Genomic DNA, 22,626 nt, shown 5'->3' with positions numbered 1-22,626 from the left:
CCAAAGCTGGAATCTTGGAACACATTGGCTATCCCTTATGTTAGAAAATATGTCGCCAGTTACAATATAAAGTTTATGCACGTGTTTTTCTTTTCCAGTTGGTGTTCTGTCATCCCCAGCTGCGAATGAAACAGATTTCTATGCCCCATCTGCTATGTCGAACTGTCGTGTTTCTCTTGTTCTCCCCATCAACTCTCAACCTACCTTCTCTATTAAGTAGCCCTGTTCCCCAACCAGGGCAAAAATCTTTCATCCTATAGCTTTTCACATAAATTGAATCCCTGTCCTATTGCTCCCATCCATCCTTCAAACCCCATCTTCCTTTGCATGCCCAGAAGATGCTCCTGAGCTTGCCAATCTTTTCTGTAGTCGGCTGTGTTCTTTAGGTTTCACCTTGATGTTCTTCTTTTCCCTTGCCATTTTCAACACCTTCTTCTTTTACCTAGCATGTTTTTTAAGTAATACATTTAGTGTGTTGTGTTCAGACTGTACTGTTTCTATCTCCCCACTGGCCTCTTGTTCCTAAATGGCCACTTCTACTTCGCTGACCTAAACCCCTGTTGAAGTTTTTAAGTTGTATTTAAAACTGGTTTTGACCTCCAGTAAGATACACAATTTATCACATCAATACATAATAAAACAAACAGAACAATAATATAAAGCTCCATATGCAATATAACAATGGTCATCTATTACAGATCGTATTATCTCATCGGAACATTGGTAAGAAACTCTTAAAACCTTAAAATAAACTTGTTAATTGAGGCTTCATTAGTAAATTAATCACTTCATTATGTGTGTCCGTGTTAAAATGTTCAATCTGAAAGACACAATTGGTAATGGATTCCTCACCTTAGAATTACCCCCAGGCGTCAGACTGGATCCGGAGAATTTTTCTTCAGCAGTACCCCTGCGTGTCAGTAGGTTGCGTTGGTCGACTCCGTGTTCATCATTTTATTTTATTTATTTATTTTTATTTATAAAGTTTTATATAGCGCGAACTTGATCCTGAAGGATATCAGAGCGCTTTACAATTAGAGGCAAAGGTAACAAATCAGAACATTAGTCTAACATGGGGAATGTAACATACACCTGGGTGAACGAAGAATGAGCTAGACGATGGAGTACAATGACTCAAGGGGAGAAAAACTCAACAATCATGTACCGGAACAACAACCAAACCAAAAACAATGATCATATTCAAGAACAACAGTTGATACTATGACGTCGTGGTCGCCGGAATGACGTTGCAGTATCTACTTAGACGCTGCCCATGCGCGCTGGCGTTAGTTCTTTCTTTTTACTCTCCAGCCAGAGCGGATCCGGAGAGAGCGGTACCTAGAGTTACTTTTTGACTAGATTTGTCAACATCTTTTTGAGTTGTTCAACTCCTGGTGCACGTGGTATGTCCAGTCCTCGATCCGGCTTAAAGGCATGCGACTCCTGTCGCAAATTGATGTCGGTTACGGAACTGCACCTCGTGTGCCTTTGGTGTTTGGAGTGTGACGACGACCTGAAGTCGTGCTCCGTCTGCTGGGCCATGAACCCGGAGTCTTTGCCGGTGCGGTCCCGAAAGCTTCTTGAGGCCTGACAGTCCGCTTCGCACTGTTCCAGGTCCCGGTCGAGATGGAATTCGCGGGACCGATCGCGGAGCCATCACCACCACTCATCATCGAAGTCTTCGGATAAGTCGAACTAGAAGGAGGCGAATAAGAACCATCGCTCTTCGCATTCTCCCCATCCGTCGGCCTACGCGACGCGGGAAGTGGAAGGTAGTCGTCCGGCTCTGCCCGCGGAGCCTGTTGGGTCGACTCCGGCCTTCCCTCTCTTCCCGGGAGACAGAGCGACCCCAGCACAACTTCCTAGCTTTTACCAAGCCCTCCATTCCATCTTTGGGCAGCCAGACTCTGCCGTCATGCCTTCGGGCCCAGCGGACTTAGCTGTGGGCTCTAGGCCTTCGATGCCGGCAGCTTCAGCTCCGGCGCCGCAGGGCCCCCAGGGATCCAGATCAGCGCCAGTCAACCTTGTGACACCTCCGCCGCCGAATCCTGTGACGACACCTCCGCCCCCTCTGATGCCGGTTGTGTCCCCAGCCAACGTCGACCCCAACCTCCCAGTCGATGTGGACATGGAGCCGGACCAGCGCAGACCGGTTCTTTTGTACCACTGTTCTACCCTGGTGTTCCCGATCGCCCTGAGTGGCTACCAGAGGAGGGTGAGGAGGAATGGGAGGGGTCTGTGGACCCTTTGGCAGACCAGTTAGAGGAACCGGACTGGAGAGAGCAGTTGGGTGAGACCAGTGGTCTGGACACCTCCCAGACCTTGGCATGCTATCTCCCACTACCGAGGCTACGGAGGAGGGTGCATCTTACACAAGGGTGTTGCATAGGGTGGCTGAGGTCTTAAAACTTGAGCTTCCTGCGGTGGCGGTCAGGAGTAACCTCCTGACCAAGGTGCTTCAGGCGGCAGCGGCCTCTTTGGAGCCCCTGCTGCCATTCAGTGAGGCCCTTACAGACATCCTTCTGGGCATTTGGTCCAAGCTCAATACAGGGGGTCCTGTGGACAGGATGGTTGCCCGACGCTGGCCCCGGGCGACCCCATTTTCCTCTCCCAATACCCCATCCCTGAGAGCTTGGTGGTCCAAGCCTCAACTTTCAAGGGCACATACCTTACCGCACCACCTGATAGGGAATCCAAGAAGCTGGACCATCTTGGGAAGAAAAAACTTCCTTCTTCCAGCCTAGGACTGCGGTCTGTCAACACTGCATGACTCTTGGGCCGTTACTCCCAGTCTGTGGGGGACACGGTTGTGCAGGTGCTGCGGCAGTGCCCGGAGTGGGCCCGGGCCGTGCTCTCCCATGCAGTGGCCGAAGGGAGAGAGGTTCCACCCAGACCTACAGGCCTGTGTAAGCTGTCCAGCCTCTGCGCGGCCAGGGACATGGGACCCACTGTCGTGGGTCTAGGGGCCAGCGGGCGGGCCAGTTCACCAGCGGCTCCTCTGCAGCAGCCTCCAAGCTCTCCTAGTCCGACCTTTTAGGGTCACCAATCGCCAGTGAGCGGCAAGGTTCGGCAGCAGGTCCCTCACTGCCTCAACATCACGTTGGACAGGTGGGTTTTGCAGATAGTCCAAATGGGCTACTCCCGCCCCTTCCAGACTGCCCCTCCATTCATGCCACCTCAATGCCATCGCATGTTGAAGGATCACCTGGCCCTTCTCCAACAGGAAGTTACGACTTTCTTGGCCAAGGGTGCCATCGAGTGAGTTCCTGCCCCAGAAGTAGGTTGTGGTTGGTATTCTTTTGAGAAAAAGGAACCTCCAGTGGGGTTGCGTCCCCATTCTGCCAGGGCAACGGCAGCTACGTGGAGTCCCCCTTCATGACATCTGCCAGGCAGCTATGTGGGCTACATTGCACACGTTTTCCAAACACTACTGCCTGGACAGCCAAGTCTGGAGAGACTGCTACTTTGGCCATTCAGTTCTCCAGGACTTTCTAGTGTGAACTTGGTTCGCAGACCCACCTCCTTGGTTGGTATTGTTGGGGTATCTATTCTAAGGTGAGGAATTCATAACTAATTGTCTCTTTCAGATGAACAAGTTACTTACCTTTGGTAACGATATATCTGCAAGAGACCTAGATTAGTTGTGGTTCCTCACCGCCCCACTCATCCTCCCCGTTCTGAACTGACTTCTAGGGTAAGGGACTAGTTGTGTGCAGCAGTGGTCAGTGTCTTGCATGGCTCTGCCCCTCTGGCGTGGAATGTGGTGTAAAGAACTGACGTCAGGGGCGGTGTCTAAGTGGATACTGCGACGTCATTCCGGTGATCACGATGCCAACGACTTAACACTGAGTCGAGCTACACCACCTACTGACGCGCAGGACGCACTTAAGAAAAATTCTCCGGATCCAGTCTGACGCCTGGGGGTAATTCTAAGGAGAGGAATCCATAATTAATCTATGTCTCTTACTGATATATCATTACCGAATGTAACTTGTTCATTAATGTGTTTTAAAATAATCCTAGTTTAGATTCCCTGTAATGCTAGGCACAGATGTAACACAGGGAACAGAGTTTGAATTCCTACTTGGCAGAGATTCTAGATATAGGAATCAGGAGAATTGCTCCTCCATCTCCCAGTGAGAGAATTAAGTGTGAGGTTCTCATTCATTAATCATAATTAAACTCCTTACCTTGTAGGAAACTTGAAAAGAAAGGTAGTGTGGATCCGGACCAAAAGAAATATTGGGACTTAAGCTTTTTTATAAATTTTCAGCTTAGTGCGATGCTCCACATCACATAAGAAACTTAACTGGGCAGTCTACTTATTAAGGGCCTGATTATCCCTAGTTGCGGTCTGATCAATGCCACTCTGTGGCACCGTGCGGCGAATTAAGAGTGTGTGGGTTGGGCCATCACAGGACCGCTGTAACCACCGGGGAAACCAGGATCCCGTTGCGGTCTTGCAGCAGTCGGAGGCAGTAATATGCTGGTGGTACCGCAGCGGCACTTCCAAGCGTACTATGAGTTGCCTCATTGCCACCCTTTTCATGGCGGTGAGACCGCCATGAAAAGGGTGGCGGTGAGGTAACAAAGTGGGCCCCAAAAGGGCCCCCTTGTATCTCTGGGCCTGGGGGTGCATGCAGGGGGGCACATGTTGTGCCCCCTGTAAAAATGCACCCCCAGTTCCTGCACGGGAAGCAGTGCACAACATGGTGCTTTACTTCTGTGCAGGAATGTGCTGCGGCCATCCCACGGCAGTGCCTGTCTAAGGCTCCCCAATGAGCATTCGACCGGCACCGCCGCAGCACCATCCGCTCGCCAAGGATTTGAATCCTAATCTGACGGGCGGTGTCAGAACGGCTTTGGTGGTCTTCCTGCGGCGCGCTGGCATGGCCCTAATTTCATGTTAGTTAAAGGTCTCCAGAGCTTTTTTTCGATTATGGGAAAACCTTGTGTAATCGGCAGATTCCTTGATTAAATCTTCCCTTAGGAATGCTGTCAAGGATAGAAGGGGCCCTTGGAGGACCTCTATCCCCAGCTAACTATATCAGCCAGTGCTTGTGCATATATACTAGACCGGTCTGAGCATCTGAACAGGAACTCGGATTACAAAATGTCCTTAAAATCCTTAGTTTGTATACATTTCAAAATGACTGGTGGAAATGAGCATCTACTTCAGGGCATAACTTGAGGGCGGGGATCTTAATTTTATAAATGTGCATTAAATAATTTAAATGTCTTCTCTCCATAGAATTATAGAGCGATTGTAGAGAACAGCGTGTGCAACAGCTTTACCCCATGCTTGTAAAGTGCAGCCTGCCACTTAAATAACTAGAGAATGTTTTACATAAATGTACATCTTTTCTTATAGTTTCAATTTGTTCATGACACATGCAACAACTTATATGCAGCCCTCTGCCCCCTTCATAAGCTAAAAATGTTTGTGTTCGATATACATTTATTTTACGCTTTTTGCTTAATTCTAGAAAAACTCGCAAGTTTCTTTGAATACCTAATGGTATCAGGTCAAATAAGATTAGATAATCTACATATATAAGTGTCTGCATATGTTTAGATCCTAATTTTGGAGGAAAGTGTTTTTTTCTTTTTTTTCTTCCAGGCAGTAATTGATTTGGCCTGGCTTTTCGAGTAGTCTCACTCAGTGAGAGGGCCAGGGGCGCGGGCACAAGTGTGCTCATCTGCTTTCGCTTAACTTAGAAACTACTGTTACATTCTCCTTGTGTTATATTATGCTGATTTGTAGAGCGCACTATCACCCAGGAGGGTGTCCTGACACTGATAGGTGTGAGCCAAACGTAGTGCAACGTGTTGCATAACAATTCATTTCACACTCCGATATTTCAGCCTGGTTATTGAAAAAATATTCCTTATATGGAATTTGGCGAGGCTCAGTAATGAAAAAAGAATTTTTTTTCATGTTTCAAAAAACAGCTATCATTTGCCTTGGGGACTACTGGAAAAACAAGGTCTTCATCTTCTTGCAAAATTCAAGAAGTAAGGAAGGCTCTTCTGCGTAGTGGCAGGTCATTCCACGCTTTATGAACGATGTAGAAGAAGGCTCAAACCACCTCTGGTTTTCTGCATTTGTGGCATGTGTGCAGGTAGGAGTCCGAACGAGCGGCGGTGTCTGGAAGATTTGTGAAAGCAGATGCAATTGTTGAGGCTTGCTGGGCCAGTGTTATGTAGTGCCTTTAAAGTGTTGGTGAGGAGTTTGAATTGTGCATGGGAAGGGGAAGCCCTTGGAGCTCTTTTGTGTGTGTGTGTGTGTGTGTGTGTGTGTGTGTGTGTGTGTGTGTGTGTGACTGTGTGTGTGTGACTGTGTGTGTGACTGTGACTGTGTGTGTGTGTGACTGTGTGTGACTGTGTGTGTGACTGTGTGTGTGTGTGACTGGAGTGTGTGACTGGAGTGTGTGACTGGAGTGTGTGTGTGTGAGGTTGAAAGTGATTCTGACTGCCGAGTTCTGAATGGTCTGCAGACTTCTAGGGCCCAATGTAGGTAATCCCATATTACCGATTTCTTAAATACCGAATCATACCGATTCGGTACTTAAGAACTGGCAATCGGGATGTAGCTAATTTTACCGAATTAATTACCGAATCGGTAATTAATGAATCGGTATTTACCGATTCTGTAATTGCCATTGATTCCTATGGGCCTTGAGGCCCATAGGAATCAATGTCAATTACCGAATCGGTAAATACCGAATCGGTAAAATTACCGAATTTGCAAGGGGGACAGGGTGTCACTTTGACACCCTGTTGCACCCCAGATTCTGGCTTGTGTGCCATGTGGCACACATACATTGCCCTAAGGGCATGTATGTGTGCCACATGGCACAGGTGTACATGCACAGATGTGCATGTACACAGGAATTCATTATTTACCATGACATAGTATGTCATGGTAAATAACGAATTCTTAAGGGCCGGTGGCACTGTTTTCAGTGCCACCTACATCACAAATTTGAGATTCGGTAAATTTACCGATTCGGTAATTTACAGAATCTGTAAATTTACCGATTCTGTAAATATACCGAATCGGTAAATTTAAGGCCCCCTACATCTCAATCACCAAATACCGGTCGGTAACGGCCAAAATCGGCCGTTACCGACCGGTATTTGGTGACCTACATCTGGCCCCTGGTGAGGAGTTTTTTTTTAATCCCAGTATAGAGGGTGTTCCTGTAGTTCAGCTTGTTTGTCACAAGGGTGTGCGTGACTATTTTCGGAGTGCTGGTTGGGAGCCTCCCACTTGAGTGTCTGCATTGTAATGGCCACAATTAGAGGCTCCTGTCCCTGCACGTCATCCCAGCTCGGAAATTCTGTGAATCCTCTTACGAGTGCTTGCATCTGCACCAAGTCTCTCCTACTTCTCTTACCTTGCCCAAGGGTAATAGCTACCACCCTCCCCTCTCCTGTGACCTCACAGATTCATCGTAGGCCTTTTCCTCTGCCCCGCGACATGCACTGCATTTTTTTCCTCCTCTTTGCCACTGTGCTCGGTGGAAGGGAGTAAATGATGCTCCACTACAGGCCTGTCCTCTAACTCTATCAGCTGTCGGAGCCTGGAGAGTAAGTAGCTTTCATGAGCACTAGGCCAGACTGCACTGGAGGATCTGGGTTCTCTTGGCCATGCCCTTAACTTCTTTATAAACATTTGACCAACAAGAAGAAAATAAATAATTTTCAAAAGTGACCTTTTAAAGCGGTCAAGATATAGGATGGATAAAGATGCATCTGGATGGAATATATCCTGTGGTGGCAAAGCAGCTAAAAAGATAGCGACCGCATCCCAGAAAGTCCTGTTCTGTCCTTTCTGGGATGTTTGGACAATTCTGGAGGACAGGCATGTGTAGTCCTGCTTCACAGTAGAGGTCTTGCGGATTAAGCTGCTAATTGTAATATAGTTTGTTATGGAAATAGAATCATTTGAAAAGTGATTTTTAGGTCTCGTGACCTATCAATGCGCATGCGCATTGAGAGAAGCGAGACTATAGGGCTTTAAACAAAGCTTACCTAACTGTGGCGATTTGGTGCTGTGCCCGTGCGCTTTTAGGTCAATGCGCAAGCGCATTGACCTAAAATGCGCCTGCACACCATCAAATCGCCAGCCATCTGTTCCCCAGCTTGGATCTCCTGGCTGCTCCTCCCCTAATTATCCGCACATCAAAGGCTGCTCCCGCCCCCTGCTTCACACTTCAAACGAATGCTACCGAGAGCATTTCCCGGCCGGCCGCTTTTAATTTAATTTCGCAAGCAGTTCCCCCTCCTCCCTCTCCTCCCTCTCCTGACTTTCTCCTGCCTGCCACACCAATCCAAACTGAGGCGCTGCTGCTCCAGTCCCTGTATTACTCCCACTCATCTATGATTAGGAATAAAACACTGTCGGTTAAAAACAGTTTCAAGATAAAAATGGTTTCCCATTACTTTTGCAGAATGTTCTGCATTTCCTTAACCGCCTCCAACTCTCCGACTTTCACATGCACATACCACTTTGCTGATACTGACCGAGACATGCGCTTTATAAGCAGGAAATAGAATTCTACAGGAAACAATACTACCGAAGACCATTCGAGGGTGTGAGCTCAATGCCACCGAAGAGTACGTACAATTATTATACTTATAGTTCAGTCAACTACCCTTGATGCACGGACAACCTTTGAAGAAAGTGAAAAGCATGTACCCTCACCCTCACCCACCCTCAACCCCTCACCCTCACTCACCCTCAACCCCTCACCCTCACTCACCCTCACCCTCACTCACCCTCAACCCCTCACCCTCAACCCCTCACCCTCACCCTCACTCACCCTCACCCTCACCCTCACTCACCCTCACCCTCACTCACCCTCACGCTCACCCTCACTCACCCTCACCCTCACTCTCACCCTCACTCACCCTCACCCACCCTCCCCCTCACTCACCCTCCCCCTCACTCACCCTCCCCCTCACTCACCCTCCCCCTCCCCCTCACTCACCCTCACTCACCCTCACCCTCACTCACCCTCACCCTCACTCACCCTCACCCTCACTCACCCTCACCCTCACTCACCTTCACCCTCACCCTCACTCACCTTCACCCTCACCCTCACTCACCCTCAACCCCTCACCCTCACTCACCCTCACCCACCCTCACCCCCTCACTCACCCTCAACCCCTCACCCTCACTCACCCTCAACCCCTCACCCTCAACCCCTCACTCACCCTCACCCACCCTCACCCACCCTCACCCTCACTCACCCTCAACCCCTCACCCTCACTCACCCTCACTCACCCTCAACCCCTCACCCTCACTCACCCCCTCACCCTCACTCACCCTCAACCCCTCACCCACCCTCAACCCCTCACCCTCACTCACCCTCACTCACCCTCACTCACCCTCACTCACCCTCACTCACTCACCCTCACTCACCCTCACCCACCCTCACCCTCACCCACCCTCACCCTCACTCACCCTCACCCTCACTCACCCTCACCCTCACTCACCCTCACCCTCACTCACCCTCACTCTCACCCTCACTCACCCTCACTCACCCTCACTCACCCTCACCCTCACTCACCCTCACCCTCACTCACCCTCAACCCCTCACTCACCCTCACTCACCCTCAACCCCTCACCCTCACTCACCCTCAACCCCTCACCCTCACTCACCCTCACCCTCACTCACCCTCACCCTCACTCACCCTCACCCTCACTCAACCCCTCACCCTCACTCAACCCCTCACCCTCACTCACCCTCAACCCCTCACCCTCACTCACCCTCAACCCCTCACCCTCACTCACCCTCAACCCCTCACCCACTCACCCTCACCCTCACCCTCACCCTCACCCTCAACCCCTCACCCTCACTCACTCACCCTCACCCTCACTCACCCTCACCCTCACCCTCACCCTCACCCTCACCCTCACCCTCAACCCCTCACCCTCACCCTCACCCTCACCCTCACCCTCAACCCCTCACCCTCAACCCCTCACCCTCAACCCCTCACCCTCAACCCCTCACCCTCAACCCCTCACCCTCACCCTCACTCACCCTCAACCCCTCACCCTCACCCACCCTCAACCCCTCACCCTCACTCACCCTCAACCCCTCACCCACTCACCCTCACCCTCACCCTCACCCTCAACCCCTCACCCTCACTCACCCCCTCACCCTCAACCCCTCACCCTCAACCCCTCACCCTCAACCCCTCACCCTCAACCCCTCACCCTCAACCCCTCACCCTCAACCCCTCACCCTCAACCCCTCACCCTCACCCTCACTCACCCTCAACCCCTCACCCTCACCCACCCTCAACCCCTCACCCTCACTCACCCTCACTCACCCTCAACCCCTCACCCTCACTCACCCTCAATCCCTCACCCTCACCCTAACTCACCCTCACCCTCACTCACCCTCAACCCCTCACCCTCCCTCACCCTCACTCAACCCCTCACCCTCACCCTCTCTCACCCTCAACCTCTCTCACCCTCAACCCCTCACCCTCAACCCCTCACCCTCAACCCCTCACCCTCACCCACCCTCACAACACATATTGTGTTACAATAGGTGTCACATTTGCGAAAGATAAAACTATTGGCATTGTAAATAACAAAGCTATTAATTTCGCTATTTTCAAAACAAGCACATAAATAAAAAATGTGTCCTTTACAATACCAATAGCTCAAACTTTCCTAATGCGAGACCTATTGCATTGCTGTGCTTCTCTCCCCTGCTGCACTCTCCTGCTCTCTAGAGATGTGGCCTAACGACCAGAGCTGCCATCTAAGTCACGTAAATACAAAACATGTTGCGTTCCAAATGCTATAGGTGTCACATTCGCGAAAGTTATAACTATTGGCATTGTAAATGACAAAGCCATCAATTTAGCAATTTTAAAAACCAACAAATAAATAAAATATGTCATTTACCAGACCAATAACTCCAACTTTTCTAATGCGAGACCTATTGCATTTCCAATGCTTGTTTTTTTACAATTGGCTTATAAGGTCCACGGGAGCATGGTTTCCGAAGGTAGAAGCCTTACAAAGCCTGTCTAGTCACACCATCAAAATACCGAGTTCCTTGGTAGATTGACAGTATAACTGGCGAAGTGAGGGAATGGGACCTACAAGAACATCTGAACACTTTGGCGCACACTTCAAAACCAACAGCATTATGGGACTTTATGCCCCAAATTTGGCCGGTTGAGGTCGCTTCTGGTGCTTGGTTCCCCTCTTGACTAATGGCCTCTCCTAGTTTTTGATTTGTGCAGGTCTGTTTGCTGGTGCTGCATCAGAGTATGAAGGGTTTGCTGGCACCGGCCCTGTTGCCAGTGCATGCCTGGGCGGAGGTGTAGTGATGTGTATGATTGATCAGATCTGCTCTTGCTCTCTTCCTGTGCATGTTCTTCACATTGTAAAGTAGTTGTGGTTCTTTGATGACAGCTGTGCAGCCTGGCCGGTATTCACCAGGCTCTAAGACAGACCTGGATGCTTGGCTCTTCTCAGTGGTCTATATGTTCTCAGGCGGTTGTTGGGCAGCTGGAGGTGATTGGTGGACTGCAGCATGGTGGAAAGTCACTATGAGCTGCACCTCGAGTCTTTGTTGCATCATTTAGTAACGCGTCCTGCCTCGGAGGCACTGTAGGCCTCTTGGGTGGGGGCTACGAGGAGACCGTCTGTGGCTGAAAGTGGAGCCCATTCTGAAGTGCCCTAAGAGTGAGCATAAACCCTCGTCAGCTGAGGGTTTCCACGGCAGACTTGACGCACTCAAGCAGATTCAGTTTTCTTTATTCGCTGCGTCTGTCCACTCAGCCTTTCATCCTTCCGAGGTCGATAAATTGAGTACCATTGAGTTGGGTGACAGACATGTTATTTTAGCACCAAGATACCGTTCTGGGTGAACGTCCGTTTTACACACGTCATGTTATTTTCGCTGTGACACGCCCCCCCCCCCCCCCCCTATACCCCCTCTTCAAAAAAATGAGACCGGAAGCCGTACCACAGAGGTTCAGAAACGAGCCCTGCTGTGACCCGACCGGATCTTTTGATGAGCGCGTTCAGGCGATAGACAGACAGCTTTCTAAAGCAGGAAAAACAAGGCCGCGTTCGGACACCTGTCGGAGGGCGTTGCAGGTGCCATAATAACACAGCAAACACACTCCCGGGAGTGTCCGGGTTCTTTCTCTGTTGGTTAAATATTAAATGTATCGGATCCACGCGGTGGCTGGGTTGGGGAAGGTACTGAGGGAGATGTGGCTCGTTTATTACTTCCTTGTTTGCTGTTCCCCGGTGTGGTGGTAGGATGGTGGCGGGGTGTGAAAGGTTAGGTACACTCCCCTTTGCTTGTGGCTAGAATCCATCGCTGCCTCTCACACCTACGGTGTCTGTCAGTGCTGCTGATATTAAGGGGCAGATTTACAAGCACATTGTGCCACTTTTGCGTCACTTTTCCCATGTCAAAAGTGACGCAAAAGTGGCGCAAGGGGCTTGTAAATCTGCCCCTAGGTGCCTCTATTGCTCTGCCTGTCTATTGCTATTCCTCGTGTTCCAGCGGATTTGACTGCGGCAGAGAATAGGCCTGGACCCTGAAATAGAAGTAGGGCACATTAGGCAATCAGTACTTAAAAAAATGGCCCTCATATCAAATCGGGAAAGTTTTGGACTTCTGAAGATATGATGCATAGGGTTTTACAAGGTTTAGGAGACCGCGTGAACTCCTGCTTGCTTCAGGCAATGTTTGTACTAATGTCATGGAATTAAGTAGGGGAAACCGTCCCAACAGACCGTCTAACAGGCCACAAACAGACAAAGAAACTGCCCACACACCGACCTGTCAGACCAGCTTTTCTAGCACTGCCAGATTCCACTGTAGGTCAGTCAGTCCGCCCTGCTGTTCTGCCATTTTTTGTTTTCCTTATTTTCTGTCGTATTTTCCATTTCTGTAACGCCGCTGTGGCAGTAGGTTTCATCAGTCTTTCAAATTATATGGCTGCTTGTTTACGTTTTCCTTCTAAACTTTCTGGTTGAGTGACTGCTTCTGGGTTTTTTGTTTCTTACTGTGTTTCTGTTCTGCTCCTTTTACTTTATTAGCCTCTCTCTAGGTAGATGATCAGATATGGGGCTCTGTAAATAATCCACCTACTGTCTCTATGATTTCTTTGTGACTGATGACGTTTCTCCTTTCTCATTGTGTTCTTTCTGTTGACTTGTATGTACTCCAATATAGTGTGCCCGAGTCATTATTTATTTTTGGAGTTTAAGATAGCGCGCACATGACCCCGTCAGGGTATCCGAGTGCTGTACAAACAGGTTAGTTGTACATACAAGGGTGAAATGGAAAAGAAAAAAATCAATCATCAAAACCTATACAATAGTACTGGGGTTGCTTGGTGAGCAAAATAACGATGGAGTAAACCCAGATCTGTGACTGGGGGTGAATGTTTTGCCATTGTGCAACATTCCGTCCATCGTCTTGTGTGTTAAGTTGGAGAAGGCCGCATCAGGTTGCCTTTGAAACATTGCGTAATGTAGGTGTTTACCAGTCCATCGCTTTTGTCCGTCTTTTTGCCTTCTCATTTATAAAGGACACTAAAAGTAAACTGACTTCTTCCAGGTGTTGTAATTCCACTACATAAAGGAGAAGCGGAGTAAAAATGTGACAGGATGTATTACAATTTTCAGATAACTAGAACAGCCTTGGCACGCCTTATCTGACAGCGGTGTCAGTAGGTCGTTGTCTCACAGGGTGTGGCTGCAACTCCTGTGCTTCTGGAGTAGGGTTTGCTGATTTCTTCTGATGTTTTCATGTCGTTTTTAGGGCTATACTTCTTTCTGGAATGACTGCATCTCCTCTGGGCTGCGTGGCGGCATCCTCATCGAGCTGGCGATGCGGGGGCGAGTACAGCTGGAGCCTGCCACCCTGAGGAAGAAGCGGCTACTGGACCGAAAGGTACTCATCTGTAAATATGTGCACAGGGGGCCAAGCGGCAGTGATCATTGTAGGACAAAACTCTGACAAACCGTGCCAGGCATTCTCCCCTGAATCTCCTGGTCACCAGTAGCCTTTCCCCGCACACTCTGGCCTTCTCCTTTCCAAAATGTTCTACATCCGGGGCTCACTTAATCCTTGTAGCTTTCACATGCCCAGTCTGGCTATGAACAGCTAGCCACTGAGCCCTCTGATAGACACAGCCTCACGTGAGCCTCTATGCGGCATCGGAAGACCAAATTATATGGCATGGTTAACTAAAATAAGTGGAACAAATGTGAAATTATGTGGCATCAGGTGGCATATTATGTCTGTTATTTCGCTAGTTGATCATTTAACACACATTAACACTGTTTGGGCAGCGGTTTTACCTCATTAGTACTGTTTAACAATTGAATACAGCAAACATCAACTGAAAGGGAAGTACGGTGGTGGAAAGGGTAAACAGCAACGCATATTTTACTTAAAGATTTTAATTAATCGAACGGTCAATAAATAAATAAATTTTCATTCTTTTAACTGAAAGAGAAGTAGAACTTTTCCTGCCAGCTGCCACTCTGCTGCACCACTTTCGGCGCTTTTTAAGTTACTCTTAATCCGTTTAAGTTACAGCCTTTCTTATCGGTTGACGAATAATGTGGTAAGTGAAGTAAATCCCTAAATATCCCGAAAAATACCTGCGCCTCAGAACAGCGTAGTGTTAGTATTTGTGCCAACATCTGCCCATTTGGAACATTCCTAGAACTGTGCCTCCGAGTGTCTCTCATACTTCTCTGTGACTTATCGCTCCTCCAGTCTTTCCACTCGTCTACTTTGAGATCTTTTGCTTCTACTTTTTTCACATTTAAGCGCTGCTCTGCGCTCAGTACAAAAAAAAAGTAGCTAAATTCGCCCTCTCTGTAAATGTGTCCCCGTTTGTGTCCATCATTCGCATCTTGCCGAGGTGCTGTGCTAAACTGTGTGGTACCCCAATCTCTGCATCGATGTCAGGGGCCTGTCACGCCCATGCCCCACTGCTCTCCCTTCCTACTGGGTCTGATCTTCTGAAATGCGCTGTGAACTTTGCAACCACTCCTCCAATATTGCCGAGGGCACATGTAGAGATGTTGCACAAACATACGTCTTTGAGGAGTCTGTGGTTATTCTGGAGTGCTCCCCGCCAGAGGTGTGTGGGGTCAAAGTCCCTCGCACTGGCTTCTCCCAGATTCTAGTGACCTGCCCTGAGGTGATTTCTCAGTTCCACTACCCGTGATCCCTGTTTTGGGGGTTGCTTGTTTGAAAGTGTACATCTCTTCTAACCTCTTCCCTGCTCCAGTGCAGCAGTCGTGCCCTCCTTTATACCCCGGGGGCACTAGCTGGGTACTCTTGTCGGCCCGCCATGAGCCAGTCTGCTGCGTCGGCACCCAGGCTGACGTTTGCCGCCTACCTTGGGTTTTTCTGGTTGCCTCACCCACTCTTGGAGGGTGTAGGAACTAAACACAAAAGAAATGCTCGTCGCCTAGGGAGAGGAACCGGTCGTCTGCAATGCTGAAAATCCAGTTCGGCTTAAACAAAAGTGTCGAGAAACGCCCAGCCCATTGAAAAGGTGCAAGGCTGCCTATGTAGAGGCAGAAACACCGGTGCACAACCAGGAAGTGCTGCAATCCAGGTTAACCCTTTGCATCTTACAGTACCATGAGGCCTTCGGATGCTGTACATATTAATCAAAGTGCCGTTTAGGAACCCCTCATACCAAGGGATAGCCCAGACTTGATGCTAGCTTGTACAGAGGCCTGCGATGAAGAGCCACACGGCCAGGACCTCACTAAACCCCCAGCAGGTCTCTAGGCGGACCGATACCAGACCAGCAGGTCAGGGGCAGGACCGCTTCGATGAGGCCTGGAAGCCCACCCTCCGCAGCAGAGGCAAGGCTAACAGAGAAGGTTTGATAACCATATGACTCGATGCAATAAGCAGCTCCAATACCCTTGAAACTGTACCACGACCAGTTTATTTACCCGGTACCTGAAAAACTGTGTTTTACCCACGTCACAGCACAAGGAGCAGGTCCGTCACCAATGACCTTTTACAAGGAGCAGATCGGTCACCAATGACCTTTATACAAGAATCAGGTCCGTCACCAATGACATTATACAAGGAGCAGATCGGTCACCAATGACCTTATACAAGAATCAGGTCCGTCACCAATGACATTATACAAGGAGCAGATCGGTCACCAATGACCTTGTACAAGAATCAGGTCCGTCACCAATGAATGACCTTATACAAGAATCAGGTCCGTCACCAATGACCTTATACAAGAATCAGGTCCGTCACCAATGACCTTATACAAGAATCAGGTCCGTCACCAATGACCTTATACAAGAATCAGGTCCGTCACCAATGACCTTATACAAGAATCGGGTCCGTCACCAATGACCTTATACAAGAATCAGGTCCGTCACCAATGACCTTATACAAGAAGCATATCCGTCACCAATGACCTTATACAAGAAGCATATCCGTCACTAATGACCTTATACAAGAAGCAGATCCATTACCCTCAGCTTGGTACAAGGAGGCGGTCCGTTACCCACGTCGGAGCACAAGGAGCAGATCCGTCACCAATGACCTTATACAAGAAGAAGGTCTGTTGCCTACGGCACGGTTCAAAGAGGCAGTCCTTTGTGCACGGCACAAGGAGGCGTTCCTTTGTGCACGGCACAAGGAGGCGTTCCTTTGTGCACGGCACAAGGAGGCGTTCCTTTGTGCACGGCACAAGGAGGCGTTCCTTTGTGCACGGCACAAGGAGGCGTTCCTTTGTGCACGGCACAAGGAGGCGTTCCTTTGTGCACGGCACAAGGAGGCGTTCCTTTGTGCACGGCACAAGGAGGCGGTCCGTTGCCCACTGCAAGGCACAAGGAGGCGGTCCGTTGCCCACTGCACGGCACAAGGAGGCGGTCCGTTGCCCACTGCACGGCACAAGGAGGCGGTCCGTTGCCCACTGCACGGCACAAGGAGGCGGTCCGTTGCCCACTGCACGGCACAAGGAGGCGGTCCGTTGCCCACTGCACGGCACAAGGAGGCGGTCCGTTGCCCACTGCACGGCACAAGGAGGCGGTCCGTTGCCCACTGGACGGCACAAGGAGGCGGTCCGTTGCCCACTGGACGGCACAAGGAGGCGGTCCGTTGCCCACTGGACGGCACAAGGAGGCGGTCCGTTGCCCACTGGACGGCACAAGGAGGCGGTCCGTTGCCCACTGCACGGCACAAGGGGGCTGTCCGTTGCCAACGGCACAAGGGGGCTGTCCGTTGCCCACGGCACAAGGGGGCTGTCCGTTGCCCACGGCACAAGGGGGCTGTCCGTTGCCCACGGCACAAGGAGGCGGTCCGTTGCCCACCGGCACGGCACAAGGAGGCTGTCCGTTGCCCACCGGCACGGCACAAGGAGGCTGTCCGTTGCCCACCGGCACGGCACAAGGAGGCTGTCCGTTGCCCACCGGCACGGCACAAGGAGGCTGTCCGTTGCCCACCGGCACGGCACAAGGAGGCTGTCCGTTGCCCACAGGCACGGCACAAGGAGGCTGTCCGTTGCCCACCGGCACGGCACAAGGAGGCTGTCCGTTGCCCACCGGCACGGCACAAGGAGGCTGTCCGTTGCCCACCGGCACGGCACAAGGAGGCTGTCCGTTGCCCACCGGCACGGCACAAGGAGGCTGTCCGTTGCCCACCGGCACGGCACAAGGAGGCTGTCCGTTGCCCACCGGCACGGCACAAGGAGGCTGTCCGTTGGCCACCGGCACGGCACAAGGAGGCTGTCCGTTGGCCACCGGCACGGCACAAGGAGGCTGTCCGTTGGCCACCGGCACGGCACAAGGAGGCTGTCCGTTGGCCACCGGCACGGCACAAGGAGGCTGTCCGTTGGCCACCGGCACGGCACAAGGAAGCTGTCCGTTGGCCACCGGCACGGCACAAGGAAGCTGTCCGTTGGCCACCGGCACGGCACAAGGATGTGGTTCGTTGCCCAAGGCACAAGGAGGCGGTTCGTTGCCCAAGGCGGCGGTTCGTTGCCCAAGGCACAAGGCGGCGGTTCGTTGCCCAAGGCACAAGGCGGCGGTTCGTTGCCCAAGGCACAAGGCGGCGGTTCGTTGCCCAAGGCACAAGGCGGCGGTTCGTTGCCCAAGGCACAAGGCGGCGGTTCGTTGCCCAAGGCACAAGGCGGCGGTTCGTTGCCCAAGGCACAAGGCGGCGGTTCGTTGCCCAAGGCACGGCCCAAGGGGGTGGTCCCTGTGTACGGCGCGGCACGAGGCGCTGGTCCGTTGGCCACGGCAAGAGGCGCGGGTCCGTTGGCCACGGCGCGGGTCCAGCAAGGCACAAGGAGGCAGTCGTTTGTGCAAGGCACAAGGAGGCGGTCCGTTGCCCACTGCACGGCACAAGGAGGCGGTCCGTTGCCCACTGCACGGCACAAGGAGGCGGTCCGTTGCCCACTGCACGGCACAAGAAGGCGGTCCGTTGCCCACTGCACGGCACAAGAAGGCGGTCCGTTTCCCACTGAGCGGCACACGGAGGCGGTCCGTTGCCCACGGCACACGGAGGCGGTTCGTTGCCCACGGCACGGCACACTGAGGCGGTTCGTTGCACACGGAAGCGGTTCGTTGCCCACGGCACACGGAGGCGGTCCGTTGCCCACGGCACAGCACACGGAGGCGGTCCGTTGCCCACGGCACACGGAGGCGGTCTGTTGCCCACGGCACGGCACACGGATGCGGTATGTTGCCCACGGCACACGGAGGCGGTCTGTTGCCCACGGCACACGGAGGCAGTCCGTTGCCCACGGCGGCGGTCCGTTGCCCACGGCGGCGGTCCGTTGCCCACGGCGGCGGTCCGTTGCCCACGGCGGCGGTCCGTTGCCCACAGCACACGGAGGCGGTCTGTTGCCCACGGCACACGGAGGCGGTCTGTTGCCCACGGCACACGGAGGCGGTCTGTTGCCCACGGCACACGGAGGCGGTCTGTTGCCCACGGCACACGGAGGCGGTCTGTTGCCCACGGCACACGGTGGCGGTCCGTTGCCCACGGCACACGGTGGCGGTCCGTTGCCCACAGCACACGGAGGCGGTCCGTTGCCCACGGCACACGGAGGCGGTCCGTTGCCCACGGCACACGGAGGCGGTCCGTTGCCCACGGCACACGGAGGCGGTCCGTTGCCCACGGCACACGGAGGCGGTCCGTTGCCCACGGCACACGGAGGCGGTCCGTTGCCCACGGCACACGGAGGCGGTCCGTTGCCCACGGCACACGGAGGCGGTCCGTTGCCCACGGCACACGGAGGCGGTCCGTTGCCCACGGCACACGGCGGCAGTCCGTTGCCCGCGTCACGGCACAGGGAGGCGGTCCGTTGCCCGCGTCACGGCACAGGGAGGCGGTCCGTTGCCCGCGTCACGGCACACGGAGGCGGTCCGTTGCCCGCGTCACGGCACACGGAGGCGGTCCGTTGCCCGCGTCACGGCACACGGAGGCGGTCCGTTGCCCGCGTCACGGCACACGGAGGCGGTCCGTTGCCCCTGGCCCGGCACAAGGAGGCGGTCTGTTGCCCGCGTCACGGCACACGGAGGCGGTCCGTTGCCCCAGGCCCGGCACAAGGAGGCGGTCCGTTGCCCGCGTCACGGCACACGGAGGCGGTCTGTGGCCCCTGGCCCGGCACAAGGAGGCGGTCTGTTGCCCCTGGCCCGGCACAAGGAGGCGGTCTGTTGCCCCTGGCCCGGCACAAGGAGGCGGTCCGTTGCCCCTGGCCCGGCACAAGGAGGCGGTCCGTTGCCCCTGGCCCGGCACAAGGAGGCGGTCCGTTGCCCCTGGCCCGGCACAAGGAGGCGGTCCGTTGCCCCTGGCCCGGCACAAGGAGGCGGTCCGTTGCCCCTGGCCCGGCACAAGGAGGCGGTCCGTTGCCCCTGGCCCGGCACAAGGAGGCGGTCCGTTGCCCCTGGCCCGGCACAAGGAGGCGGTCCGTTGCCCCTGGCCCGGCACAAGGAGGCGGTCCGTTGCCCCTGGCCCGGCACAAGGAGGCGGTCCGTTGCCCCTGGCCCGGCACAAGGAGGCGGTCCGTTGCCCCTGGCCCGGCACAAGGAGGCGGTCCGTTGCCCCTGGCCCGGCACAAGGAGGCGGTCCGTTGCCCCTGGCCCGGCACAAGGAGGCGGTCCGTTGCCCCTGGCCCGGCACAAGGAGGCGGTCCGTTGCCCCTGGCCCGGCACAAGGAGGCGGTCCGTTGCCCCTGGCCCGGCACAAGGAGGCGGTCCGTTGCCCCTGGCCCGGCACAAGGAGGCGGTCCGTTGCCCCTGGCCCGGCACAAGGAGGCGGTCCGTTGCCCCTGGCCCGGCACAAGGAGGCGGTCCGTTGCCCCTGGCCCGGCACAAGGAGGCGGTCCGTTGCCCCTGGCCCGGCACAAGGAGGCGGTCCGTTGCCCCTGGCCCGGCACAAGGAGGCGGTCCGTTGCCCCTGGCCCGGCACAAGGAGGCGGTCCGTTGCCCCTGGCCCGGCACAAGGAGGCGGTCCGTTGGGCATGGCCCGGCACGGCACCGGAGGCGGTCCGTTGGCATGGCCCGGCACGGCACCGGAGGCGGTCCGTTGGCATGGCCCGGCACGGCACCGGAGGCGGTCCGTTGGCATGGCCCGGCACGGCACCGGAGGCGGTCCGTTGGCATGGCCCGGCACGGCACCGGAGGCGGTCCGTTGGCATGGCCCGGCACGGCACCGGAGGCGGTCCGTTGGCATGGCCCGGCACGGCACCGGAGGCGGTCCCTTGGCATGGCCCGGCACGGCACCGGAGGCGGTCCGTTGCCCACGGCACGGCACCGGTCCGTTGCCCACGGCACGGCACCGGAAGCGCGGGTCCGTTGCCCACGGCACGGCACCGGAGGCGCGGGTCCGTTGCCCACGGCACGGCACCGGAGGCGGTCCGTTGCCCACGGCACCGGAGGCGCGGGTCCGTTGCCCACGGCACCGGAGGCGCGGGTCCGTTGCCCACGGCACCGGAGGCGCGGGTCCGTTGCCCACGGCACCGGAGGCGCGGGTCTGTTGCCCACGGTGCGAGGCGCTGGTCCGTTGCCCGCGGCGCGAGGCGCTGGTCCGTTGCCCGCGGCTCGAGGCGCTGGTCCGTTGCCCGCGGCACGAGGCGCTGGTCCATTGTTTATGACAGAGTGAGCAGTTCTACCACATACGACACAGTACAAAGAGGACACAGTTGATGAAACCGGTCTGATACCCATGACCTAGTACACTGGTATTGCTATCAATTGCATTGTACGAGGGGAAGACGCCTGATAACCACACGTCACATTACAAGAATTAGCTCTTATGTCCAGGGAGCTGGTAAAAATACCCATAACCGTGGCGGTCGGGAACTTTGAAAGTGGTGAGGCCTAAGACCACATAATTTCTCAGAGGGTTTGGGGGGGTGTGGCGGTTTTTCTCCCAAGATTATTTTATTTTAAAACTGGTGTATATAGGTGTCGTTTTCAGCACTATTTCTGTGACAAATGGGTCAACAAGAATGTTCTTATAGGCATTTATGAAGGAAAAGGCTTAATGTTTTTTTCAACCTTTTGTTTGTGTAGCATGTTACTCTTGCTGGTTTTTATACCGTGCCACAATTGAGAGCTGTGGAGTTGAGGCTGAAAGCAGTGCGAGGTTCTCAGTGTCCCAGTCGGTGGTTTAGAAAGGTGTACAGAATACATGCTCATCCAATCCTTGGCCTCTTTGTAGTGTCCAGAGCACTGGTGACACATTCCTGTTTCAGTTGTGCTTCTGTGAAAATGCACACGAAGGAAGTATACAACTGCCAAAATATTAACAGGGTGAAAAAGTAAGTCAATGTAGTGCTTAGAGGTGAGTGGATGCATTTCTCTCTCTCGAAAACAGACACTTGCACTCTCTATTTTGAGACAGTATGTCAGCAAAAGAAAAACATAATTGCACTCCACATTCCAACTCATTTAAATGTTATTATTTGCATCACATTTATGTTCTAAGCAGTGTCCAATGCTTCATGGGCCTTAAGTATACGTACATGACATGTGGGCAACTCATTAGCATGTACACTCTCCAAAACAGCAGGAAAAGGAAACATTGTGTGGTCATAGAATTAACCAACATTGGCCACTGTTGATCTCCACTTTACCAAGCATCACGTGCAAGTTAACTTAGACTTCTCATTAATTTACTATTTGAACAGTTTCCCATACCTGCGCCTGGTGTTGTAGTGTGCGTTTACTGTCCTTTTAATTATGTGGCAGTAAGCAGTTAAATCACTCTGCAGCGTTGGCAATGCCTTCAGGTGAACGTGCTTTCACTTCCAAAAAGCCACCGTGACTTTTTGGACTCGTACTACACCCGATTTGGTCGCTGACACACTATTTAACAATGCCGCTTATCAGGTGGACATTAATAAGAAATTAACCCTTGTCACCCAGTCCTCGTTTAGTACGTAACTGTAGCAATAACTCTCAATTACCGATCGGCACACCTCCACACCCATTAATTTGAACTGGAGCGTGCCTTTCCTGCACATCTAAACGCTTCTTAAAAAGGATCCATCAAGGCTTTCATTTGCCTGCCAATTGCTTTTTATGTGCTAAAAAGGCTCAAGCTCCATAACGAATAT

General features: G+C 53.1%; 1 protein-coding gene across 1 annotated transcript in view; it reads left to right on the top strand.

The window, feature by feature from the left end:
* The window catches only part of GOLPH3L (golgi phosphoprotein 3 like), a 205,520-nt gene that overhangs the window by 92,486 nt on the left and 90,408 nt on the right, over nt 1–22,626 (top strand). The window contains exon 3 of the mRNA XM_078669835.1: nt 13,821–13,952. Coding sequence (XP_078525961.1) covers nt 13,821–13,952 — 132 coding nt within the window. The remainder of the gene's footprint in view (nt 1–13,820; nt 13,953–22,626) is intronic.

Source organism: Lissotriton helveticus, chromosome 12 (genome assembly GCF_964261635.1).
Source record: "Lissotriton helveticus chromosome 12, aLisHel1.1, whole genome shotgun sequence".
Lineage (NCBI taxonomy): Eukaryota > Metazoa > Chordata > Amphibia > Caudata > Salamandridae > Lissotriton > Lissotriton helveticus.
Note: the sequence above shows the minus strand (reverse complement) of the source record. Positions and strands in the feature narration are given on the sequence as shown.